This window comes from Oncorhynchus mykiss, chromosome 27, assembly GCF_013265735.2.
Source record: "Oncorhynchus mykiss isolate Arlee chromosome 27, USDA_OmykA_1.1, whole genome shotgun sequence".
Lineage (NCBI taxonomy): Eukaryota > Metazoa > Chordata > Actinopteri > Salmoniformes > Salmonidae > Oncorhynchus > Oncorhynchus mykiss.
Window position 1 is genome coordinate 15,089,580 of NC_048591.1, and position 26,931 is coordinate 15,116,510.

Here is a 26,931-nt window from a genome sequence, read left to right on the forward strand (position 1 = left end):
GCCAACAGTCAAGTCAACATTTAACAAACAATTAGGGAAAAGGAATACCTAGTCAGTTGCACAACTGAATGCATTCAACCGAAATGTGTCTCCTGCATTTAACCCAACCCCTCGTAATCAGAGAGGAATTCAACTTCCAGTGTCTTTAAGTCTTAAAATATTTCTGAAGTTTGACCTGCTGTTGATATACTGAAAGCATGACATATAGAAGTGTCAAGAGCCTCTTGCTAATGACCTTGTTAAAATAAACTTAGTAAAATCATGAACAGCACTATTTAAGTATACAATTACTTTCCCCCCCTAAATCAATCTGTACACTTGATTAAGGTGGCACTTAAACTTGGATTAAAAACACAAAGACATTACTCTCTTTCGCTCTGCTTATCGTGTTGTTGTTTTATATTTCATGGACATCTATTCCATTGATTACTGTACTTAGTACCTTCAAAACGTCCAGCTTGACAGGCTACTCTTCTGAGAAGCACACCTGCCTCTACTTAATCATAGAGCTGTCTGGGGAATTCTGCAGCCTGCATAAAAGTTGCAATGACCTCACTGATTGTTTCTCCCCCTCTGTCTCTTTCCCAGAAGTTCCCCTAAGAGTGTGGACAATGCCCTTCACTCAACAGTGATAAAACCCTATGAGCGTCAGTGGAGCTGTGGTCGTTCTGCATGACTGGAGGAAGGAGGGAGGATGAAAAGGCCAGGAGATTTTGGCCGGCCCCAGAATGTTTTGGGTGCAAAGAGGAGACGCGAGTCAAAAACCACAGTGAGAGTGGCCTGATTAAAGACTGATCCCAGTTCATCTCCAGGACATCCGTACTCTAAAGCCTCTACAGACACACCCTTCACCTCACTGTTTACATGCACTCCTTCCTGTCTCGCGCTGCCAAATACTGTAGGACTTACTCATAGCATTATGTGGTTAACCAAGGCCATGAGTTTGCCTTCACTTTGTTAAGGGCCTTTGAGGAGACTCTGTGCCACTGTGTGTGATCGATGGGAGATTTGTTTATTTCTATCAAAAACATTTGTAAGTTGGAAGGACATTGACTAAAGACAGCAAAGTAAACTACAAATAATTCAATAAACATTTTAGAAAGCAGAGATCTTCAGTGTTGTTGCTTTTGTCTATCCATCCTCTCTGTGAAAGAAGAGAAAAATGAGGCTTTGCCATTTCCAGTGAGTTTATTTCAGTAGAAGTGGTTTTAAAAACACTTCACACTGTACCTCAAACATCTCACGTCCTTGAGACCCCCATAAGCAAGATCAACATTTTCAAATATGGCGGTGTCCAACATTATATTCTGTGCAAAAACTTTAAGCATACTATTTTACAGAAGAAAACAAACAAAAAAGTCTACATTGGGAGGGGGTAGGGGTTGAAACGGTCACACAATAATCAAGAATTATATTTTGCACAATTGTCAAAAGTTGGGACTACATGAGATAAAGTCCATCAGGTGGCTTTAGATATGTGCCTTGTTTAAACAGCCAATGCAGACAGGAGTAGTGACCTGTATAGAAAAACAACAAACGACTTCTACTGCGCTCTCTTCAGCACAGATCATTCTCTTTAGCATTGTGTAAGGGTATTGTGAGTGTGTGTGTGCACTTGTGTCGTCATAAATACAGTACATACATACAAACTCAACGTGTTTTCTAATAAGGCATATGTGGCAAATCGAAGTCCACCGAAAAGAAACAGTATCAACACTATTTAAGGCCTGGAAAGCAGAAAAGGGGGAGATAGAATCACAAGTACCTTACGGAGAAGAACGTCAAAACAATGGAGTGAAAGCAGCCTTACAGTGACTGGGAAGGAAGTGGGGGGGGGGGGCTGCTGTGACATCACCCCCACAGTGGGCCAGGGGAATGGAGGTGGGAACGTGGTCCTGGTGCCTGGGGGCACGATGTCTGCCCTGAACCAGTCTACAGTCAGACACTATCAAAAACCCATTTTATAGGGTATAGGGGTAAACCACAGTTTTTGGCTTTACAAAGTGAGAGGACTGTGAATGTATCCATTTCACACGAGGGGTGGGAGGTATAAGGGGGGGAGGGACTAGTAACGTGACCGGTTTCCACATCGCCTCAAAGCCATAAAATCACAGATATAAAATACATTCATGAACAAATGTACAAATAAACCAAAAAACAGGTCAATGAATACAAGCATCATACCTTACATCAACTTGAAATGGCTCTTTAGCAGAGACGAAAATACATGTTTCATGACTACACAATAGGATGGGAAAGGGAAAAATAAAATAACATATTCTTAAGCTTGTCACATCCTATTGACGTGAAGCATTTGGCTACACAGTGAGACAGAGCTGGACACAGTCCCCCTCACTGTGACCTAAACATCATACTGCTATCCCAGCAAGCAAAAGTAGTTTCCATTACATCATTATAATGTCTTTAAATGACATTATCACCAGGTTGTAGATTAGAAGTATACATTTTTTGTTAAAGAATTACAGCAACCACAACAACCAAAATGTGACGTCTTTCCCATGACATCTTGCTCTCGTCATGAAAAATACATTGTTTTCTTGTTGTAACAGAGATAAATCTGGTTTTGTAACTTCTTCTCAACCAGAAAACCAGTTTACAACCATAAAATGACATCATTACAACATCATGCTCATCATTGCCCCTAGGGTTACTATAGTACCTCAGTGAGGGTTCCCGAGTGTTGGAGAAAGACTCAGATGGTACCACGCCAGTGTCAGACCAGACAAAGACCCAGTTCCCTGAGAACATCAGAGACAAACGTTCCAAACACAAACTAATGGCAGCTAATTGGGCGTAATAATATTTTAATAACAATAATATTTACAACGTGGTGGTCCTGATAAAACCAATTCAAATCAAACTATATTCCTATAGATCCACCTACAGCATTATCGATGCAGCATTGCAAGTAGAGAAACAACAGAATGATCGAGCTGACGTTTTGGAGTTAATAGCATGGTAAACGGGAATAACTTTTCGGTTCTATTGTCACTGCTGAGTTGACTACAGCCACTCCTGTGCTGGTGATAGGAGGAACATGGATCTATAAGACACAGCATGGTGCCATCGATTGCATCTAATCGCTACTCGTTGGATGGCTACTCGTTGTGCCAATTGTTGTGTTTCGGCTAATGGACAGTTTCAAACCAAATATCAACAGATTCAAGTGATCTCATTCCAACAGAGAGCAACATATTCAGATCGATTTCAGTACGGACACTGAACAACGTACCATGAATAAATACCATGAAGAATAAGTTCATTCATGCTGTATGGAGAGCTTGAGTTCCTAACTCTTTTTATGAAGGATTTCTTTGTAAAACATATATATATATTTTTTTGTCTTATACAGTATTAGGTGTATATTTTCTTTCTTTACGTGTGTTTATTCTGCATTGGATGTTTTTTGCCAGGTGCTTATTTTGGCTTCAAGCAATGAACAGTTCTTTATGGAGTGAGTTTGTAATTCAAAAGGGGATTTTCTCGAACACGCGACTCGCCTGACAAACTCACAATCCTTCACAGTTAGCATCAGTTCCCGCTCAACAAAGTCCTTTGAATGATATATATATATATATTATGTATAAAAAAATAAGTTATTGCGCATCCAAAAAAAAGTGCATCGTATTTTTCTTTTTAAAAATATCTCTCGTTGCGCTTCACTTTTTCTTCCTTTGATCCTGAATTCAACATTACTTTTTTTCTCGGAGTGGGATGGTTGACGAAAGTGTTGGCGCACCTTCTTTCTTGACCTTTTGTCATATACCACGTGGGCACCGGCGTGTAGGTGACGGGTTGGGACAGGCAGGGCAGAGTGTGTAGTAGAGTGATAGGGAGGAAAAGAAGAAGACGACGTGAAGGGGTGGTCCCACTACGCAATCACCATGGGAACGTCGTCTGAGAAGCCGCTGATCATGGGGGCGTCTTCATCATCGTCACCTTTAAGGAGGACGGGGAAAGGAGAGATGAACGGAGGAGGGAAGAAGGACATGATAGTTGCATCAGAAGGGATCATGCAAAAATGTGGTTTGTGAGTGGGGCCAGGAGTTTCTCCGGACGATGGGACCTGACAAGGACAAAATATGGTCCCTAGTAGCACAGCCTTTAACTGGGGCCCAGAGCTTTTATGGTCAGGTCACACGGTCAGGAGAAACTCCAGGCCCTAGAAATGTTTGATCAAAAGCTGTGCCAATCAGTTGGACATAGAGAGGGATGATCTATGGGTGTCAGATCAACAAATAAAGACAGCGTGGTTCAAGTTCAACACAGTGTAGACTGATAACATCAACCTCCATTACAACCGTCACAGTCAACAGTAACAACAAGCGCCCTGCACAGGAGCACAAAACAAGGGAGCAACGCAACTACGGACGTGTGGGGCTACTTCGATATAGAACTTAACCAAAGACTCTTACCCAGCTCGTCCCCAGAGGAGAAGATGGCCGAGCCCAGGCGGGAGTTGTAGTGGCTGTTGGCAAAGGCGGTGAAGTTGTTCTGCAGGCGGCGGTGCCTCAGGTACAGGACCACCAGGCCCCCACACAGCCCCAGCAGCAGCAGGAACAGCACCGGCACCACCACTACCGCCATGTCCCCTGACTGACCCGAGCTCCGCACTGCCTCGCTGGGACCTGCAGGGAGAGGGGGGGGTATACCTGGTGAGTGACATTCACTGACTGACATTGTGCATACAGTACATGAGGGAGCCATTATGAGAGATTCTTTATATACTTTTATCTCACAAAGTTGATTAATGAAGTAAGATTCACCCGGAAAACTATCACCATATTGAGAGTGATAACTCATATCCTTCTGTTGTATGAATGTCACCACACATTGTTACTGAAACCGACATTTACGATTTATGCATAATCTTAGTAAATCTGTCCCGTAACTTCCTATCCTCCCCAGTGCTTCCTCCCCCTCTCACCTTGTCCCAGCTGGTCGTAGAGCAGCAGGGCGGACTTGCCACACAGCTGTCCGTTGAGCAGGCAGCGGGCCTGGACAGAGAAGGTGTAGTTGTGGCCCGCCAGCAGGCTGCTGATCCGGAAGAAGGTCTCCGTGGTGTTTCCCAGGAGCACGGAGGAGTTGGACAGGCTGTCGTACACGTGCACCTCGTAGCCCTGCGGAGAGACACCGAGCACGGACGTACAGACAGACAGACATACATACATTGATGGTGAATATCAGAGGAACTAAAAGACAGTGGGGTTGATCTGTCATCACAGGGAGAGACAGCTGTGTGTGTCCCTCACCCTGCTCTCATTGAAGCTCCTCTCCTTCACGGCCAAACTCTTCCAGAAGAGGAACACGTGGTCTTTCTCCGTCAGGATCTTCAGAGCCTCTGGAGCAGGCAAGGGCACTATGTCCACGCAAAGAAGAAGGAAACAACTTTGACATCATACATTCATACAATTATGTTCATGTTAAAACAATCCCCATTGGGTTTTGAATGTGGTCTCCCCAGATCTGTTGGCGCTCTACCTTTAACTCCTTTAATATACAAGAAGCCCTGACTAGTCCCCAGCCACCATATAACAGATGGTTATTGTGGGAAAGAAAACTGATCGTCGACTACAATAAAGAGGACCTGGCCGTACTTGTGTTGAGCGTGTAGCTGGCCTCCTTGCTCATGTTGCGCAGGCGGACGGAGACGCTGTAGTGTCCGCCGGGCTCCAGGCCCTTGAGGCAGTACTCCACCGTGTTGTTCTGGGTGGTCAGCTTGTAGCTGCTCTCGGTCTTACGCACCACGTCCTTCAGGTGCACCGCGTACGTCTGCACGGGACGGACACATCCAAATCAAACTTTATTGACAGTGCATTTAACAATCTCAACACAGTTTACAGTAAAATAACACAACAAAAGAACAATAAACGACAGCCGTGTTGGCATCCAAAATGGCACCCTAATGACCAGAGCCCTGGTCAAAAGTAGTGCACTTAGAAGGGAATAGGGTGTCATTTGAGATCCAGACATGGACACACATGTTCATGGTTTGTGTGGGACAACTGTTCATGTTACTATATCAGGTGTACTGTATATTACCTGGTCAGTCAGGTTTTTAGAGGCTTTATTTAAGAGATAGTTCACTCAATTTTCAAACAAAGTTTCCTTACACTGAAAGAAGTCTATGGACAAGGAGAGAGTGCAATCCACACTGGGTCTGTTTTGAAGTTTAAGCTTCAACTCGCTTTTAAAAAAAGGTAACTATCACTTTAACCCAGGAACCAGACAAAATGCATCGGGAAGGGCTGACGCTCGAGGGTGTGTGAGGATGACCTTACCAGAGGGGCGCTGGGGGAGTCGTAGGGAGGCTGCCACTTCAACATCGCCTGGGTCTTCTCAACGCGCACCTTGTGCAGGTTACGAGGAGGAAGCCGCTCGTTGGGAATCATCTTAACCACCGCATACTCCGAGGGAGGGCCCAGGTAGGGAGAGATGGCCCGCACCTGTCACACACAAGTGAACACACGCACACACAGAGATATTATTCTTTAGAAACCAAAAATGCACACATGGGTTAACTGTGAGCAGATTTTCTGAAGTCGATCATTTTACAGTTCAGTACAGTTTAAAACCAAAATGGAATCTTGGGTAAGATGTCAATAAAGTTTTCTGATTCTGTATCTGAGGCACTGAGAGAGGAATCAGGGTGAAGAGGAATAAGGGTGTGAACTCACGAGGAACAGGTACTGCTCATCACTGTCCACAGTGACGGTCCGGCTGCTATCGCTGGTGTTCACACTGTGAGGGCTGCGGTACAGGTCCAAGAAGGAGGTGGCAAAGAAGATGCCATACACCTGTACAGACAGACAACAACCACACAGTACATCACTAGCTGCACAGGGAGCTGTCCTACTCCAGCCGCGCGCTTCACAGTAGCAATGGAAAGAGCTTTGAGCATCTGGACAATCGCTTTATACATCCCATCAATTATGACTCATCTATGAAATTCCTTATTATATTTTGCTTGTGGGGACTCGCTTAATTGATCTTGCCTGGAACCAATGGAAGAGCGCAAACCCCACCCATCAGGCACTCAAGACAGGCTCAATCAAATGCCTGAAGCATTTGAAAGTATACAACAGATACTACTTAAACCATTAGGCACCAAATAGAAGAAAACGGATAGGATAGACTACCTGAAATTTTCGGTCCCAAAAAGTTGAATGATGTTTTCTGTTGTGTGCCCTAATGAACATGAGTCATGTCTGTAATACAGTAGCTGTCATGCTGTGCCGGTGTTACCTGTGCAGGGGATCCGGTTACAGTCCAGCTGCAGTCCACAGAGCTCTGGTTAAGGGCCCGGGCCTTGAGGAGGGGAGGCTCCGGTTGGGTGCCTTTGGTCTGCTGGCGGGACAGGGCTGTGGGGCTGTCTCCTACACCGGTCTGGGCCCACACAGCCACCTCGTAGATGGTCCCTGTGGTCAGGTTGGCAGCTGCAAGTGTACAGGCAGATACAGAGACAGACAGACCGACCGACAGAGTTGGGCTAGGATATTGAAAACACAGAAGTGTGTGTATGTGATGCATATGACAAAGTTATGTGTTTGAAAAACACTTGCTGTTTAATTGTCCGAAAATGTGTGAACACTAGAGGCAGACAATACCTTTCAGTATGCTACCTCGCACAGTGTAGTTCCTGCTCTCCTTCACGTGAGCATCAAACACCCAGGACAGCACCACCACATACTGCCTCACCTGCACACACCCACGGAACAAAGGCAGAATTATAGGGCAAGTTAGAACACATAAGCACCAACTCACACATACACACACACACGCCACCAACTGACCTCATATTGGGAGTTAAAGCTGAAAGATAGGCTCATCGAGTCTTCTGTGATGCTATCGGTGATAACTGAGGGGGGTGGTAGAGCTGAGAGAGAGAGACACAATAAGCATCAGCTCCAATACATAAGACAACTACATAATGACGGCCAGCAGAGGGCGATAGAACACTGTAAATCTCCACAATGCAAACAGTAGAGGAAGCGCAATGAAGGATTAGGGAAAGGGAAAGGGGGATACCTAGTCAGTTGTACAACTGAATGCTTTCAAATTAAAATGTGTCTTCCGCATTTAACCCAACTCCTCTGATTCAGAAAGGTGTGTCTTCCTCATTTAACCCAACCCCTCTGATTCAGAAAGGTGTGTCTTCCTCATTTAACCCAACCCCTCTGATTCAGAAAGGTGTGTCTTCCTCATTTAACCCAACTCCTCTGAATCAGAGAGGTGCGGGGGGGCTGCTTTCAATGACATCCACGTCTTCAGCGCCAGGGGAACAGTGGGTTAACTGCCTTGCTCAGGGTCAGAACGACAGATTTTTATCTTGTCAGCAGCTTGTCACCTTTCGGTTACTGGCCCAACGCTCTAACCACTAAGCTTCCTGCCGCAGCTCGAGACCAAAATAAGAAATCTACCATCCTCCGGTGACCCAAATCTCTACAACCCAAACGAAAAAGAAATAGCGTGTGATTTTAGAAGAATTCTTATAACTTGCGACCCACCTCTCACATGCCCAGGGCCCACTTTTGGTCTTGACCCATAGTTTAAGAAACCCTGGATTAGAGAATTTGTCAAATGTATCAAACTATCATCATGCCATATTATAAATTGTCAGGCAATGATCATGAGAGACTGTCATACCTTTCTTGGGGATGATGGATTTAACCTCAGTCCAGTTCCCCATACCTCGACCCGTCACTGCTGCCACCTGAAAACACACAGGTTTACAACTCATCAGCCAGGCTCACGACTCAACAATTCTAAGAGCTCACGTTACCTTCATGTCATGAGGTCAAATGTCACTATGAAGCTGCTCTGAAAGACAGGTCTCTTACTCTAAACTTGTACAGAGTGCTGGGCTGTAGGTTCTTGACCTCCACACCGTTGCCGGTGCTTCGCTGAGAGAACCACTCCACACCTTTTTCACTGTACTCCACCTGTCACACACACACACACACACACACATAGAGAGAAACAAAACAGGTTTCTTTCATATTTTGCTGATGAACATTAACTTTGATATCCAGCACCCGCTCAAAGCCATTGGATGGTCATATGTTTCCATCTCTTCTTACAGCCCTACTGCTCAGGACATGACACTAAGAATGCAGAGGCGGTTATTAAGTTTACCAGAGGAAACAACAGTGTCTGGGCAGGCTAACTCACAATGTACTCCCGGATCAGTCCGTGGGCTTTGTCCGGAGCGCTCCACGAGGCCTCCACCATGCCGTCCTCTCCGTTGTCACATGACAGCTGCAGGTTTCTGGGGGGGTCGGGCACTGCAACAACCATTACATTACCGAACTGTCAATCCACCATAATATTCAATTCATAGCTTAAAACACTATTGCAGGCAGGCCACAAACTTCAAGAGTGAGATAAAAGTGACAATGGGTATTTCCAAGACCCTCTCGATAGAGATCCTCCATTGAGCATGCCTTTCAGTCCAGGGGTAGGCTTCATCTGGGTACTGGATAATTATCCTAAATCTACATCATTCCTTTTGTTACTCCTTTTGCCCGTCAGTTAGCCGAGCAACTAACAGGCAGTGCATTCAACTCGGGTGTGAAAAACAACCACACTAAAACACATGGATAATGTGTGAAATCACGCCTTCGACAAGTCCTCTGCTGTGAACAGACACAGTGAAACGATGGTGTGTCTTGCTCCCTCTACCTTTCCCTCGCTCTCTCCCTTCTCTTTCTCCCCTCCCCAACACCCACCCCCCTCTCATCTCTCCCCTCCTCCTCCATTTAAAGAACGGTGATCAGCGATAGCCAATGAGAGCTTGCCACAAGCAACGTTGTTCAATTCAAAATGTATCGAGTCGGTATTTCAACTCTGTGTGGCAAGCACGAATGTCTGACTGAAAATGGTACTTGAGGCTGCTTTGCGCCACAGCTTGTTCTAGCTACATTAACAATCTAACCACATCATTGTTTTCGCGAGACAGCGTGGTACCGAGAATCATCGCGACCAAGAGAAGAATCTCGTAGTGTGTGATCCTCCGTCTGTGTCAGCAAGACAAGAAACTACAGGACAAACGGCTGTTTGACTTGAGAGGCTCAGTGGTGTTGGGATTTGGAAAGTCGTGTGGTGTACACAGGACAGTACTCACGTCCCTCGGGCGTTCGCAGGGTCAACACATCGTTGGTCTTGTGCTGCTTGCTGAGACACTGGGTCAGAACCTTCACCTGGTAGGTGGTGTCTGGCTTCAGCACCGACAGGGTGTAGCTGCTCTTGTTGCTGTGTGTGTCCATAGAGGTCCACTGTTGGGTGCCCACCAGCCTAGCACACAGAGACAGATAAACACACACACACAGTCAGACATGCAGACAGTCACACAATTAGACACATAGGTGCATAAGCGACATAAGCGGTCGCTTAGGGGCCACCGGCCAAACTTGTAGTAATCCTGGCCTAATATTGACAGGGCACGTGCCCAGGGCCCTGACCTCCAGGGGGCCCCCATTGATTTTGTTAGTCATTCTGACGCAGATATCATATTAATGTCAAAGTCATGGTGAAATGTGTAATATAGCGGGGAATTAGCTTTAAAACTGCATCTCCGCCTCATGGAAAACTGAGTAGAATTGCAATACAATTACAGAAAACTTGATTTAAAACTGCAACATTTTCTCTATGCCCCATGGCACTGCAGGAAATTAACTTTAAAACTTAAATTCTTTTCTGCCGTCAAGAGGGGGGGACCTTAAAATGTTTTGCCGCAATGTTGGGGGGGGGGGGGCAACCAAATCTTACTTAGGGCCCCTAAAAGGCTAGAGCTGGCCCTGGACACACACACAAAACACACAGACTGACTGGCTGACCTGTAGTAGATGAGGAAGTAGCAGGAAGCCAGGGGCAGGTTCTTAGGCCTGGACCAGGTGAGGGTGATGGCGCCAGAGAAGTCTGCCGTCCACCGCAGGTTCTGGATCTTGTAGACCAGAGAGTCGGCTACAGAGAGACAGGTCAGAAACACACCCCCAGTACAAACGTTAGAGAGGAGATATACAAGCGAAAAGATGAGTGAAGACTTCGCTTATGTAAATTGAATTGGGGGCGTGACATAATTTTCATTAAAAGTATATGACATCGTAATACACAGCAGAGCCACTTCCTGCTTACAGAAATAAAAAACAATAACATTGTAATTGGCCAGGACTGCCACTATACTAGCTCTGTTTCAAGAGCCAATAGAGGCAGTCTTCCTTGGGCAGATTTGAAGTCTGTTTTTGTTGACGTCTGTAAAGCAGGATGATGTCATATTCCCGAGTCTCCCTTTAAGTGCGGAAGAAGCCTGGCTACTGAAGACTCACAGGTGCAGTTGTCCTCGTCACTGTGGTCGGAGCAGTCCATGAAGCCGTCACACTTCTCACCGTCCAGCAGACAGGCTTCCCCGTCAGCGCAGTGCGTGCCGTTAACACATGTCAGAGGCCCTCGTGTAGCTATCAGAGAGAGAGTGTGAGGGGGTGGGGGGGGGGGTGGGGGGGGGGGGGGGGTTGGGTTGGAAAGACGGGGAGGAAGGGAAAGAGAGAAAAGGGGAAGAGAAACAAGTGTGAGAACCACATCTCCTTTTCGAAGGTTTCCTTTGCACGCCGAGTGGAACGTCAACGTTCAAGTGTCTTAGTCTTGCTGTGGATCTGTGTTTCTTACAACATTTTGTGCATTTTATGAATAACCACCGTTACTGGGTTGGCTACGTGTTTCACCCTTTTGGCCAGTTTGAAAGTCCCCACTCACGTCTGTGTATTGACTGACTGACATAGGCCCCATGAGGAGCATAGGTCATCCACACACTGTGTGTAACACTTACGACAGTGGGCTTCGTCCGAACCGTCCAGGCAGTGCTGGTGGCCGTCGCAGAGCTGCCAGTCAGGGATGCATGTGGGGGGCTTCCGGCAGAGGAACTGGCTCTTACTGCAGCGTCCAGGGGGCAGGGGAGGGGCGTGGGTGGGCCACGGGGCCTGTGTCGCAGTGCCGTTGGCTGTGCCGTTGGCTGTGCCTAGGAAACAAAACATAACCACAGGGCCAGTGCCAGAACAAATCAGTTGGACGGGCATCTGAATTTTTTGATAAGGGGGCACGCTTTTATTTTTTTTCATGGGACTTCCTACGTCTATTTTTTTAAATAGATTTTAAAGTAAAGACATGTAATTTAACTGCAAAAAATGTATTACATTTTTATGTCGCACGAACACAACCAGTTCAACAAGATATTTTCATTGGATTATCAAAAGAATCCCTTCACGTTCGTCCAAACTAATTCCAGCATCCGAACAGTGCACTGTGCACCCGTCAACTTTCCTTCAATTCGTGTCTGAAACTCTCTCACCGGAGAAAGCATCCGAGCGAGCCAATCAGCGCCCCTCTGTCTTACTAGTCTAATGACGAATTTCCACCATATTGTTTTCACCTGTCAAGTATTTTCCAATCACTGCAGATGAATGAAAGGAGACAAAAAGCTCCAAAGTGTTTTCTAGTCAAGTCACATGGTCAGTAATAACCACCCTGGCCCTACCTAGCTACATACAGCTGTATAACTAGTCTTGAGCTGTGTAGCCAAGGTGGCAAGCCCTTTGGTGTAGATGGAGACGGTGGTTCACCTGTGGGACAGCCCAATTCATCACTGCCATCGGGACAGTCAGCGTAGCCGTCACACACCCAGGAGTTGACTATACAGGCTCCCGAGCCACAGTGGAAGCGGTTAGGGGCGCAGGACGACGGGCCTGGGGCAGGGGTGTGGGGCGTGACTCCTCCTAAGAAAACAAGAGAGAGGAAGAGGTTCAAATACACATAACACTTCAAATGGTTTGGTCATAGAGATCTGGCAGGAATAACAGAGTGAGTGAGTGAGTGTTTACCAGTGCACTGAGCCTCATCAGACCAGTCTCCGCAGTCATTCTCTCCGTCACACTTCCACCAGGAGGGCACACAGCGCCCGTTACGACACTCATACTGGAAGTCCCGTGTGCAGCCTGGCCCCTCAGTGGGGGAGCCTGAAACATATACACACTCAGGAATAATCTCATTTCTAGATACATTCATTTATAAAGTGCTGCAGTGTACATAGCTGACACGTGCACACACATTGTGTGTACTCACCACAGTTGGCCTCATCAGAGTAGTCCCCGCAGTCGTTCATACCGTCACACTTCCACCCCAGGCTCACACACACTCCGTTGGCACACTGGAAGTTGTAGGCGTCACACGTCTTCTCAAACTCAGGGTGAGTGGCTAGAGAGACGGGTGGCAATCAGTACAACAAACGACAACAACTTACTTCAATGCCTTTCTAGTATCGATGCATTCATTTTGTTTTTCCTGAGCCAACCAAACATGTTCCTGGGTCATGGAGAAAACAGGGAGTGAAAGCAGATAAGGAATGCGTGTTCCTTTTCCGTTGCACAGTGTTTTGAAACGGATTTCATGTGAACACGACCCAGGTCCGGTCACATGCACAGGAAGAAAAACCCTGGGCTTTGTAACAGCAAAATGTATTTAGTGACTGTTGCAGCTGTAGTGTTCTCTGCGATAGTAGTGGTGGGGTTAGTGGAGAAGGACTCACAGCAGCCGGCGTAGGCCACGTCCTCATCGGATCCGTCCTCGCAGTGTTTGGTGCCGTCACACACCAGAGACTGGAACAGGCACTGGGCTCGGTTCTGACACACAAAATCCATGTAGCGCGTACACAGGGGATCTGCAAGGAGGACACACACACACACACACACACACAGCACTACTATATTACAATGGGATATACGGCTGAGATATTCTCAACCAACCTCAGGTGAACGTATTGATGACAAAAACCAGTCCATGACAAAAGCCCTCAAAACGTTTCCGTGTTTCGAAAGACCAAAGTGCATCTGGGGGCGAAAAACAAACTGTCTGCAGCATAGAAAGAGATCCTATTCCCCCGGAGATACGATGTCTATAGTTTGCAGTCTAGTTTCAGGGTTAAGACTTTCCGTTGGTCACTCACCACAGTGTTGCTCGTCGGCGCCCCCTGGGCAGTCCTGTACTCCGTTGCAGTGTGCGCTGGCAGGCAGACAGGTGCCGTTGGAACACAGGAAGCCATTACAGCGATCCCCCACTGTCAACAACAACACAGCCATTCTAGCGAAGACCGTGCAACAGAAATCTGGGTAACACTTTGCTTGAACTGTCCATAAAAGGCGACCGAACACTGTCGTAACAATGACATAGCATCATGGGTGTCAAGCAGAGAGAGAGCTGTGTCTATGCGCGTGCGCGCGTGTTGGGTGTGTGTGTCCTCACCGCAATGCGCTTGCTCCTCGTCAGAGCTGTCCTGACAGTCGTCATCACCGTCACACACCCAGCGCTTAGGGATACAGTGGCCCGTGAGACACTGGAACCTACTGGCCTCACAGGTGTGGTGACCCACTGAGACCAGGAGGGAGGGAGAGAGATGGAGAGACTAAGAGAGAGACGGAGGTTGTGCAACGTTCTCCTTTTGAACATGGCCCTGATCTCACCTGTACAGTTGGCTTCATCCGACCAGTCCCTGCAGTCGTTGTCTCCGTCACATCGCCAGGCCTCGCGGATACACACGCCCCGCGCACACGTGAACTCCCCTGGTCCACACTGGTGACTCTCTGGGATACACACACACACACACACACACACACAGTCAGTAATCAGAGGCAGCATCACATAGGCTATATACAATCTCAAAAGTTATACAGGACAGAGCACACTGTCAGGAAAAAAACATGCTTGGAAGTGTGTGCACACACGCACATAGACACACGCATGCGTGCACGCACACACACTCTTCCTCGTACCACAGTGTTCCTCGTCACTGTTGTCCCCACAGTCGTCCTCGTGGTCACACTTGAAGGCCAGCGGGATGCAGGAGCCGGACACCACACAACGGAACTGGATGGACGGGTCACAGGAGGTGGTGGCTGGAGGGGGAGGGACAGACAGAATGACAGGGTGTTGACACTGAGCCCAGAAGGACAGAGAGAAAGAACAGCAGCAGAGACCCAAAGCAGAGTGTATTGTGACAGTAACAAACTCAAGTCTGGCTCTATTGAACATTATCTGTTGGATCCATTTTAGTCACTATTTACCTTCCCAACCAGGATTCCACACCCAACCATTTTATATTATAATAATAAAACAGAATCATCTGTGAGTGAGTGAGTTGTCCATTGTCTAGCTGTGCGTCTGAAATGGCCTGCCCAAAAGTAGTGCACTATATAGGGAATAGGGTGTAATTTCGCCTCCACTCACGGCACTCCTGCTCGTCGCTCATGTCGCCACAGTCGTTGTCGCTGTCGCACTTCCAGATGCTGCTGATACACTTGCCGTTGGAGCAGCGGTACTGGTTGGGCAGGCACGTGTGTTCTGGGGGAGTTGAATTTCATTCCATTTTGGGTTACAAATAAAACACACATCATCAAGAAGTGTATCTGAATCCTAAAGGATCTCCTCTAGTGGTCCAAGGAGAACAACAAACAGAGTCAGACGGACAGTCAGGGAGAGAGGGAGAGGAGGACAGTGGTTCTCTACATTCACCGAGGCAGGGATCTTCAATACCGATTCCTGCCGATGGACCCAACGCAGGCTGTGCAGGGTTTTGTTTCAGCCTAGTACGAACACGCCTGATTCAACTCATCGCTTGGTGATTAGTTGAACTAGGTGACACGGGTGTTAGTGCTAGGATGGAACAAAAGCCTGCACCATTGTGGATCTGTTGTAGTGTGATAGGGTCGTCTGAAGGACTACGTTGAGAACCTCAATACATTATCATGCATCTGTTTATCATCTATGCATAGTCACTTTACCCCTCCCTACATGTACATATTACCTCAATTACCTCGACTACCCCGTACCCCTGCACATTGACTCGGTACCGGTACCCCCTGTATATAGCCTCATTATTGATATTTTATTGTGTTACTATTTTTCCTTTAGTTTATTTAACACCTTCGTCCTACTTTTTCAAACTCTGAATTGTTGGTTAAGGGCTTGTAAGTAAGAATTTCACTGTAAGGTCTACCTACGCCTGTTGTTTTCGGTGCATGTGACAAATATCATTTGATTTGATCAGTAGTATTTTGTACCCGGCGAGACCATTGGGTGTGTGTGTGTGTGTGTGTTTGTGTGCACGTGGGTCTGTCAGAGAGAGTGTGAACACGTATGTGAGTGTGCCAGGTCTCACCTGTCTTGACGCAGGTGCTGTTGTGGAGCTGGTAGCCGGTGGGACACTGGCACTGGAGCTGTCCGTCGGGTCGGGTGGTGGTGGGCGTGCCGTCGGGGCAGACACAGGTGTGGCGGTGCCCGGGCTGGGGCAGACACAGTAGGCTGCAGGGTTGGTCTGCACAGGCATTATGGCCTGGAGGAGAGTGGACACACACACACAAAGGTTTGTCATGAGCTCTGCTGACGTAGTGGGGGTGTCCAAAAAAAGCTTCCACTATTGTCGCTTCCAGAGTAACATTCTGCCTACACATAATAACTCTTTAACGCTGACCGTCAAAGTTCATGGAAGGCTTACTTAGAATGGGCATTGATTCTTAAATATGGTTTCGCTGCTTGTCTCTCACCTCTGGTCTTGCCCTTGTAGAAGATTTTGAGGTCCATGACCCCGGTCAGTCTACCCACTATCAGCTCATTGTCCTTGGAACCTGCCTTGGAAGCCTTGAAGATGCCTCTCCTTGACCAGTCATCCCAGTACAGGTCATTCTGAAAAACACACACAAGCCAATGAGGATTTGCCCAGTAACTGGGAGATTATATGAAAACAAACAGAGATATACTTCTACAATGGGACTGTGCTCCCCAGTGTTGCACACTCAATAACCTTAAAAAGGTAGAATCTCTGCGATATGACATCATCATACACAGAGGGCCGACTTTTTGCTTCCAGACATCAGTAACATTCTTATTGGACAAGACTGCCTCTATTGGATAACTCCAAAGACACATTAGTACTGACTCTACACACACGCCCACTCACTCTGTTTATCTTATATCCTGTTGCCTAGTCCCCTTACCCCAAACATATCTACCTCCATCACTCCAGTACCCCTCCATGCACATTGTAAATATGATGTTGAAACTGACCAAGTATATAGTATGCTTACTTAATGTGCTATTCATATTTATTCTTATTTCCCATGTGTTTGTTATAGTATTACATTGTAATTAATAACTGCATTGTTGGGTTTTGAGTTTGAAAGAAAGGCATTTCACTGTACTTGTGCACGCGACATTAAATACTTTAACAATGTGGACATGCCTCAAGGGAGGAGACAAATTTGGAAGAGCCAATAGTGACAGTCCTAGGCCATTTTGAGTTCTGCTGTTGATGACATCAGCAAGCAGGAAGTTGATCGGCTGTGCATGAAGAGGTCATATTGCAGAGTCTACCTTTAAAGACGTTAGACAAACAAACTAAGCTTGTAGGCATTTATAAGTGATATTCTTCAAGAATCAATGGGTATACATCATTCATTTAAATGATCGAAAACAGATGTAAATATCACAGAGTGGGCCTTAATACTCCATAAGTGCATCAGCCGTTCTAAAATAACCTTGAAAACAGCAATGGCATAGGGGTGAGGCAGGCCCTCCATGACCACGCTGCGCTGCCCGCCGGCGAAGTCGGCCCGCTCGATGCGATCGCCGTAGGCCTCGGTCCAGTACAGCCATTGGTCGTCTGCCGTGATGCCGTTGGGCCAGCGGACGCCCTCGGACACGATGCATGACACGTTGGAGCCGTCCATGTAGCCGCGGTACACGCCGGCGGCGCGGTCGCCCCAGTCCGTCCAGAACATCAGGCTGGTAGGAGACGAGTCACAGATTAGGCAAGTATATCTGACAGATATTAACACTGATGTTATTTATGTTAAAGGTGCAATCCGCAGTTCAAACAAAGAGCTAAAGTCTAAAATGGCTGTAGCAATCACAGATCGCCCCTTTAACAGTCGGTCATCTGGGAGCCCCTTTTTGTGATTTAAAAGCTTCATAAATGCATTTGGCAGATATTCAAGGTAATTAGACTGTGCTACCTCTCTCCTGGCATGAGGACCAGAGCTCTGGGATGCTCCAGCACTGAGGAGTTGAGCAGAGTGTGACGTAGGTCCCCATCAGGGTTAGACACCTACACAACACAACACGTAGAGTGGGTCTCCATCATCACACACTGTATTGCCTGATACTATACAGTAGCATGTCATCTACCAGGTGAGGATATAAATAGAAATCAAACAAGGCTTCAATAAGATGGAGAAATAAAGATACAGTGCATTCCAAAAGTATTCAGAGCCCTTGACATTTCCCACATTTTGTTAGGTTACAGCCTTATTCTAAAAAATGTATTAAAAATGGTGTTTGTTCCTCATCGAAGAAAACAAATCTACAGACAATAACCCATAATGACAAAGAAATTAGGTTTTTAAATTTTGTTGCCAATGTATAAAAAATTAAAAAATGAAATATCACATTTACACACAGTGGGGCAAAAAAAGTATTTAGTCAGCCACCAATTGGGCAAGTTCTCCCACTTAAAAAGATGAGAGGCCTGTAATTTTAATCATAGGTCCACTAAAATCCAGAAAATCACATTGTAGGATTTTTAATGATTTTATTTGCAAATGATGGTGGAAAATAAGTATTTGGTCAATAACAAAAGTTTCTCAATACTTTTGTTATATACCCTTTGTTGGCAATGACAGAGGTCAAATGCAAATTAATTACTTAAAAATCATACAGTGTGATTTTCTGGATTTTTGTTTTAGATTCAGTCTCTCACAGTTGAAGTGTACCTATGATAAAAAATTACAGACCTCTACATGCTTAGTAAGTAGGAAAACCTGCAAAATCGGCAGTGTATCAAATACTTGTTCTCCCCACTGTAAAAGATCCCAGAAATGTTCCATACACACAAAAAGTTTTATTACTCTAACATTTAGTGCACAAATGTGTTTACATCCCTGTTAAATCAAATCAAATTGTATGTCACATGCACGGAGTACAATGTGTAGACGTTACCATGAAATGCTTACTTATAAGCCCTTAACCAACAATGCAGTTCAAGAAATAGAGTTAAGAAAATATTGACTAAATACACTAAAGTAAAAAACACAATAAAAAGTATCACAAAATTACGTAACAATACCAAGGCTATATACAGGGAGTAATGGGTAATCAAGGTACTTTGTACATGTAGGGAAACCTAGTCAGTTGTCCAACAATGTATTCAACTGAAATGTGTCTTCCCGCATTTAACACTGCCACTCTGAATCAGAGAGGTGTGGGGAGCTGCCTTAATCGACATCCACGTCTTCAGCGCCCGGGGAACAGTTGGTTAACGGTCTTGCTCAGGTGCAGAACGACAGATTTTTACCTTGTCAGCTCAGGGATTTGATCCAGTTACCGGCCCAACGCTCTAACCACTAGGCTACGGGTAAAGTTACTAAAGTGACTACCGGTATGCATAGATAATAAACAGTGAGTAGCAGCAGTTTAAAGACTAAGAGTTGAGGTCAATGTAAATAGTTTGATTAATTGTTCAGCAGTCTTATGGCTTGGGGGCAGAAGCTGTTAAGGCGCCTTTTGGACCTAGACTTGACGCTCCGGTACAGCTTGCCGTGCAGTAGCTGAGAGAACAGTCTACGACTTGGGTGACTGGAGTATTTGACAATATTTTGGGCCTTCATCTGACACCGCCTTTTAAATAGGTCCTGGATGGCAGGAAGCTTTACCTGCGGGATCATCTTAGACCAGCCACCTGGACAGTTGATGAAACTGAGGTGTATTTCTGTCTGTAATAAAGCCCTTTTTGTGGGGAACAACTAATTCTGATTGGCTGTGCCTGCCTTCCTAATGGGTGCAGCCTGGAAGGGCATAGGCCCACCCATTTGGGAGCCAGGCCCACCCATGGCTGCACCCCTGCCCAGTCATGTGAAATCCATAGATTTGGGCCTAATGAATGTGTTAGCTGATTTCCTTATATGAACTGTAACTCAGTAAAATTGTTGAAATTGTTGCATGCTGCATTTATATTTTTGTTCAGTATCTATCAAATATTGGACAAATCCCTGATCCTCATTTTTACCTCAATCCTCTGCGCTCCGGCATCCACCCAGTAAAGCAGCCTGCTGATGGGGTCAAAGGTGAGGGCCTCCACATTCTGCAGGTCTTTCCTCACAATCACTTCCTGTCCCGTACTGCCATTCAGACAAAGCCTCTGGAGGGGGAGGACAGGGAGGGAGTGTGTACATACTTTTCACTAATCACGATACACAATGTACTTTTGGTCTCAGAAGTGTGAACAGGATAGATTTTGTGTCTTAAATGGTACTTTATTCCCTATATAGTATAAAAGCAATATACTTATATAGGGAATAGGGTAAGTCATGGCTACATCGGAGTGCCTTCTGTGAAGGCCCTGACCTGTATGGTGTCCAGCGAGATGTCGGCCCAGTAGAGGCAGTTCCTTTCGTAGTCAAAGTCCAGGGCCACAGCCTCGCGGAGACCAGAGAGGGGCAGGACCTGGTCGGTCCCTGTGGCCAGGTCATAGCGATGGATGGAGTTCCTCACAGCGTACAGGATGAACTCATTACTCTCTGGAGAAGACCAGAGAGGAAAAAAAACACTTAATACAATTCATTCTAATCTATAGCCATGTGAAGAGTAACAACTGGTAAGAAAAACGCAACAAATTGCATTTGATTTTGCATCCAGCTGTGTATACGACAGTATTTATTTTGTATCCAGCTGTGTATACGACAGTATTTATTTTGTATCCAGCTGTGTATACGACAGTATTCATTTTGCATCCAGCTGTGTATACGACAGTATTTATTTTGCATCCAGCTGTGTATACGACAGTATTTATTTTGCATCCAGCTGTGTATACGACAGTATTTATTTTGCATCCAGCTGTGTATACGACAGTATTGATTTTGTATCCAGCTGTGTATACGACAGTATTTATTTTGTATCCAGCTGTGTATACGACAGTATTTATTTTGTATCCAGCTGTGTATACGACAGTATTGATTTTGCATCCAGCTGTGTATACGACAGTATTTATTTTGTATCCAGCTGTGTATACGACAGTATTTATTTTGCATCCAGCTGTGTATACGACAGTATTTATTTTGTATCCAGCTGTGTATACGACAGTATTTATTTTGCATCCAGCTGTGTATACGACAGTATTTATTTTGCATCCAGCTGTGTATACGGCAGTATTGATTTTGTATCCAGCTGTGTATACGACAGTATTTATTTTGTATCCAGCTGTGTATACGACAGTATTTATTTTGTATCCAGCTGTGTATACGACAGTATTGATTTTGCATCCAGCTGTGTATACGACAGTATTTATTTTGCATCCAGCTGTGTATACGACAGTATTGATTTTGTATCCAGCTGTGTATACGACAGTATTGATTTTGTATCCAGCTGTGTATACGACAGTATTGATTTTGTATCCAGCTGTGTATACGACAGTATTGATTTTGTATCCAGCTGTGTATACGACAGTATTGATTTTGCATCCAGCTGTGTATACGACAGTATTTATTTTGTATCCAGCTGTGTATACGACAGTATTGATTTTGCATCCAGCTGTGTATACGACAGTATTTATTTTGCATCCAGCTGTGTATACGGCAGTATTGATTTTGTATCCAGCTGTGTATACGACAGTATTTATTTTGTATCCAGCTGTGTATACGACAGTATTTATTTTGTATCCAGCTGTGTATACGACAGTATTGATTTTGCATCCAGCTGTGTATACGACAGTATTTATTTTGCATCCAGCTGTGTATACGACAGTATTTATTTTGCATCCAGCTGTGTATACGGCAGTATTGATTTTGTATCCAGCTGTGTATACGACAGTATTGATTTTGTATCCAGCTGTGTATACGACAGTATTGATTTTGTATCCAGCTGTGTATACGACAGTATTGATTTTGTATCCAGCTGTGTATACGACAGTATTTATTTTGCATCCAGCTGTGTATACGACAGTATTTATTTTGCATCCAGCTGTGTATACAACAGTATTTATTTTGCATCCAGCTGTGTATACAGCAGTATTTATTTTGCATCCAGCTGTGTATACGGCAGTATTGATTTTGCATCCAGCTGTGTATACGACAGTATTTATTTTGCATCCAGCTGTGTATACGACAGTATTTATTTTGCATCCAGCTGTGTATACGGCAGTATTGATTTTGTATCCAGCTGTGTATACGACAGTATTGATTTTGTATCCAGCTGTGTATACGACAGTATTGATTTTGTATCCAGCTGTGTATACGACAGTATTGATTTTGTATCCAGCTGTGTATACGACAGTATTTATTTTGCATCCAGCTGTGTATACGACAGTATTTATTTTGCATCCAGCTGTGTATACGACAGTATTTATTTTGCATCCAGCTGTGTATACGGCAGTATTTATTTTGCATACAGCAGTAATGCATGTCTAAAACAATTTCCCTTCAGGGAAATTAAAGTTCTTCCAACCATATGCTTTTATGTATAAAATGTGAGTAATTTCACTTTTCATGAATTCAAAATACTTATTTGTTTATTTGCTTTTTGGATCCCTACAACCAATCACAGCAGCTATTGTCCCCGAGGTCTAACCTACGTGTGTTGTTGCTGTAGCCAATGATCTACTGCTGGGACTAACCTTTCTATCTTTAACTAAATTCACCCCATAATATGTAACTAAAAGTATCTTTTGCCTCAAATAAGGTCTAGCAAAAAAGTTAAAACTGTATGGCCCATACCAAATAAAACCGTCATGACCCACGACCCAAAGGTAACATATGGAATTGTTTTAAAATAGTAATTCAATGGATCATTTAGCTATTTGATTATGATTTTTAGGCCATTTAGGTATCCCTCCCCCAAATATTTCAAAATAATTTGATAAAATACTGAATTTGGCCTTTACTACTATAGCCCATAGAAATGCATTGAATAACACATCCATAAAAAGGCAAAAAATAAATCCTAAGGAATAATACTGTTTTGAAGTGTCTGTCCTATATCTAAGAGATATAAGAAATATACATATTTTTTGGACACATTTAACCCCTTGTTTTTGTTGCCACAAAAGGACCTCCATATTTCTATGGGTTACCGTCAGACGAGTCTCATGATACTCGTGGGGGCCGTAGAGCAAAACAGAGAACATCCTCTTGAGAGTCTCCCCTTTCCATAATGGCATTTACAAGGTAAAGTATTTGTGAACCCAGTATATCAAGAATCTCAGAGTATCTCTCATTCATTCAATCATTTAGGTGTCTCTTATTCATTCATTCAGGGGTCTCTTATTCATTCATTAATTCAGGGGTCTCTTATTCATTCATTCATTCATTCAGGGGTCTCTCATTCATTTATTCAGGGGTCTCTTATTCATTTATTCGGAGGTCTCTTATTCATTTATTCGGAGGTCTCTTATTCATTTATTCATTCAGGGGTCTCTTATTCATTCATTCATGGTTCTCTTATTTATTCAGGGGTCTCATTAATTTATTCATTCAGGGGTCTCTTATTCATTAATTCAGGGGTCTCTTATTCATTCATTCAGGGGTCTCTTATTCATTCATTCAGGGGTCGCTTATTCATTCATTCAGGGGTCTCTTATTCATTGTGATCTAAAAGGCTAAATGTTTCTAATAATGGTTTCTTAATTGAAGGAGAGGGGAGGCTTACCTCCTACAGGACAGGGGAGCATCTCTCCATCCAGTCTGGCTTCTACATCGCCTCCACTACAGCTGTCCCCAGACACCTTCCTGTACCTGAGAGAGAGAGACACACACGAACTGGTTAACAACATGGACAGACAAACACCCACCACCCAATATCACAACAAGAGTATGTGTACAACAAATGGTGTAATACAGTGTATCTTATGCATAGTTGTGTAAACGAGGAGAACAAAATGTTTACATGTTGCCCATTACATATACACTGAGTGTACAAAACATTAAGAACACCTGCTCTGACCATGACATAGACTGACCAGTGGAAAGCTATGATCCCTTATTGATGTCCCTTGTTAAATCCACTTCAGAGTAGATGAAGAGGAGGAGACGGGTTAAAGAAGGATTGTTAAGCCTTGAGACATGGATTGTGTCTGTGTGCCAGAGGGTGAGTGGGAAAGACAAAAGATGTAAGGGCCTTTGAAGGGGGTATGGTAGTAGGGGCCTTGAACGGTGTATGGTAGTAGGGGCCTTGAACGGTGTATGGTAGTAGGGGCCTTGAACGGTGTATGGTAGTAGGGGCTTTTGAAGGGGGTATGGTAGTAGGGGCCTTTGAAGGGGGTATGGTAGTAGGGGCCTTTGAAGGGGGTATGGTAGTAGGGGCCTTTGAAGGGGGTATGGTAGTAGGGGCCTTTGAAGGGGGTATGGTAGTAGGGGCCTTTGAAGGGGGTATGGTAGTAGGGGCCTTTGAAGGGGGTATGGTAGTAGGGGCCTTTGAAGGGGGTATGGTAGTAGGGGCCTTTGAAGGGGGTATGGTAGTAGGGACCTTTGAAGGGGGTATGGTAGTAGGGGCCTTTGAAGGGGGTATGGTAGTAGGGGCCTTTGAAGGGGGTATGGTAGTAGGGGCCTTTGAAGGGGGTATGGTAGTAGGAGCTTTTGAAGGGGGTATGGTAGTAGGGGCCTTTGAAGGGGGTATGGTAGTAGGGGCTTTTGAAGGGGGTATGGTAGTAGGGGCCTTTGAAGGGGGTATGGTAGTAGGGGCCTTTGAAGGGGGTATGGTAGTAGGGGCTTTTGAAGGGGGTATGGTAGTAGGGGCCTTTGAAGGGGGTATGGTAGTAGGGGCTTTTGAAGGGGGTATGGTAGTAGGAGCTTTTGAAGGGGGTATGGTAGTAGGGGCTTTTGAAGGGGGTAGTAGGGGCGAAGTAGGGGGTATGGTAGTAGGAGCTTTTGAAGGGGGTATGGTAGTAGGGGCTTTTGAAGGGGGTAGTAGGGGCGAAGTAGGGGGTATGGTAGTAGGAGCTTTTGAAGGGGGTATGGTAGTAGGGGCCTTTGAAGGGGGTATGGTAGTAGGGGCTTTTGAAGGGGGTAGTAGGGGCGAAGTAGGGGGTATGGTAGTAGGGGCGAAGCGCAGCAGTTTGTGTCAAGAACTGCAACGCTACTGGGTTTTTCACGCTCAACAGTTTCCTGTGTGTATCAAAAATGGTCCACCACCCAAAGGACATTCAGCCAACTTTTGACACCTTGTAGAGTCCATGCCCCGACGAATTGAGGCTGTTCTGAGGGCAAAAGGATGGTTGCAACTCAATATCAGGAAGGTGTTCTAAATGATTTGTACACTCAGTGTTTGTCAAGATTTTGCTGGGACATTTCTCTCCTTATGACAATAGGTGGGGCTGTTCTCCATGATAAGCGAGGGCTATATAATAGAATGACGCCACTCCTTTCTCTTCCCAATAGCACAAAAGAAGAACAAAGACAGTTCCCCCTCATGACCACAAAGGATGCCATTTGCATAGTGTGCATATCCTATTCACCATTAATCATGCTGATATTTAATGGTCGTCTCCTTGCGGCAGTAAAAAAAAATAATATAAGATTGAGGTGAAGACTGACACACTAGGTAATGCCATTTCTTTTTATAGGCCATATGTGACTGTCAGTCAAGGACAAGTGTATCTCAACCTTTATGGTTGCGTCCCAAATGGTACCCTGTTCCCTTTGAAGTGCACTAATGTTGACCAGGGCCCATTTGGGACACTATGAAGTCAGCCCGAAACCCCAAAATCCTTCAGCTCAGCTAGGTCATATAATCCTGACCCATCCACATTGCAAGGCCTTGACCCTCAATGTGTGTCACCTTAACAAAAGGAAAAAGCCTACCATTATGAGAAGGGCAAAGCCTGGTTTCTGATGAAGTGACAATATGTTAATACCAAAGGGATATTGACTTACCCCGTACTGCGACGGTAGGTAGTTCCAACGGGGCAGGGCACGGGAGGGGCGTAGAGGTTCCCCGAGAACTCGGGGTCGGGCAGGCACACCTGGAGGGACAGGTCCTCGCTCAGCTTGAAGCCATAGTCACTGAGAGAGATAAAAGGAGAGAGAGGAGGGTGATAGAGAGCGAGGCGGAGAGAGAGCGAGAGAGAGATTAGATGGGGAGAGAGAGAGAGAGACCCAATGTTAGCCTACCTGACTATTAAACTATGAACAGCTAGAGATGACTGGAAAAAGACTGTTGCCTAATTCCAATCAACCCCTAGCCCCTACTCTGAAAGGATAGCAGAGGTGTAAGTAAGGGAGAAACATTCCACCTATTCCTAGCTCAACAGAAGGTGGAGCTGTTACCTTTCAGGATAGCAGCTATCCAATCCTTTCAGATCGATATGAGGTGCTTAGGGGTAGATGGTTTTAGGGGTAGAGGCAAAGGGCGGATATGGGATTGGACACGGGCTTGGAAAGGAGAGTCTCACCACTCGTAGTCCTGGCGTGTGCAGGAGCAGTTGGACACGGTGACGGGCCGGTCGAAGTCTTCCCCGTTGAAGCAGGTGGCGTGGGGCGTGCGTCGCTTGTACACCATCTCACTACCCAGAAGGCAGTCGTTTCCCCGCTCGTCTGACGGGGACCAGCGCTTGTAGTCTCCCTCGGTGCACGGCACGCCTGAAGAGACAAATACACTTTAAATACTTCATTTGGAATTGGATCATATTCTATTACAGTAGCATGGGGACATAAGCAGACACACACACACAAATACACAAACACACACACTCAGTGAGACTCTGGCCTAATAGATGGTGCTTCTTATTGGCATTGTGAAAATGGACGACAGACAAACAGATGTAAAAGCACCCGGGCTGAGGATAATTCAGTCATGACTTCTGCCCAGTGTAGTAATATCGTGAGAGTCCCC

At 45.4% G+C, this 26,931-nt stretch overlaps 1 protein-coding gene across 2 annotated transcripts in view; it reads right to left on the reverse strand.

The window, feature by feature from the left end:
• Window positions 1-1,173: 1,173 nt before the first annotated feature.
• LOC110507083 (sortilin-related receptor) overlaps window positions 1,174-26,931 on the reverse strand; it is a 70,317-nt gene continuing 44,559 nt past the window's right edge. The window contains exons 14-48 of one of the 2 annotated variants that reach the window (XM_036965740.1): window positions 26,492-26,678; window positions 25,974-26,102; window positions 23,752-23,837; window positions 20,458-20,630; window positions 20,120-20,251; window positions 18,072-18,163; window positions 17,595-17,841; window positions 16,605-16,743; window positions 16,220-16,393; window positions 15,289-15,402; window positions 14,835-14,957; window positions 14,526-14,645; window positions 14,308-14,433; window positions 14,012-14,122; window positions 13,595-13,726; window positions 13,132-13,263; window positions 12,891-13,025; window positions 12,633-12,785; window positions 11,843-12,031; window positions 11,346-11,474; window positions 10,857-10,983; window positions 10,145-10,314; window positions 9,193-9,305; window positions 8,862-8,963; window positions 8,668-8,734; window positions 7,815-7,897; window positions 7,629-7,719; window positions 7,267-7,457; window positions 6,699-6,818; window positions 6,303-6,467; window positions 5,619-5,793; window positions 5,274-5,380; window positions 4,949-5,141; window positions 4,437-4,649; window positions 1,174-3,960 (exon numbers count right to left, since the gene is read on the reverse strand). In XM_036965740.1, coding sequence (XP_036821635.1) covers window positions 3,893-3,960; window positions 4,437-4,649; window positions 4,949-5,141; window positions 5,274-5,380; window positions 5,619-5,793; window positions 6,303-6,467; window positions 6,699-6,818; window positions 7,267-7,457; window positions 7,629-7,719; window positions 7,815-7,897; window positions 8,668-8,734; window positions 8,862-8,963; window positions 9,193-9,305; window positions 10,145-10,314; window positions 10,857-10,983; window positions 11,346-11,474; window positions 11,843-12,031; window positions 12,633-12,785; window positions 12,891-13,025; window positions 13,132-13,263; window positions 13,595-13,726; window positions 14,012-14,122; window positions 14,308-14,433; window positions 14,526-14,645; window positions 14,835-14,957; window positions 15,289-15,402; window positions 16,220-16,393; window positions 16,605-16,743; window positions 17,595-17,841; window positions 18,072-18,163; window positions 20,120-20,251; window positions 20,458-20,630; window positions 23,752-23,837; window positions 25,974-26,102; window positions 26,492-26,678 — 4,808 coding nt within the window. In that variant the 3' untranslated portion in view covers window positions 1,174-3,892. Of the gene's footprint in view, window positions 3,961-4,436; window positions 4,650-4,948; window positions 5,142-5,273; window positions 5,381-5,618; window positions 5,794-6,302; window positions 6,468-6,698; window positions 6,819-7,266; window positions 7,458-7,628; window positions 7,720-7,814; window positions 7,898-8,528; window positions 8,581-8,667; window positions 8,735-8,861; window positions 8,964-9,192; window positions 9,306-10,144; window positions 10,315-10,856; window positions 10,984-11,345; window positions 11,475-11,842; window positions 12,032-12,632; window positions 12,786-12,890; window positions 13,026-13,131; window positions 13,264-13,594; window positions 13,727-14,011; window positions 14,123-14,307; window positions 14,434-14,525; window positions 14,646-14,834; window positions 14,958-15,288; window positions 15,403-16,219; window positions 16,394-16,604; window positions 16,744-17,594; window positions 17,842-18,071; window positions 18,164-20,119; window positions 20,252-20,457; window positions 20,631-23,751; window positions 23,838-25,973; window positions 26,103-26,491; window positions 26,679-26,931 lie in introns of those variants that run through there. The other variant, XR_005040090.1, reaches the window with a different exon arrangement.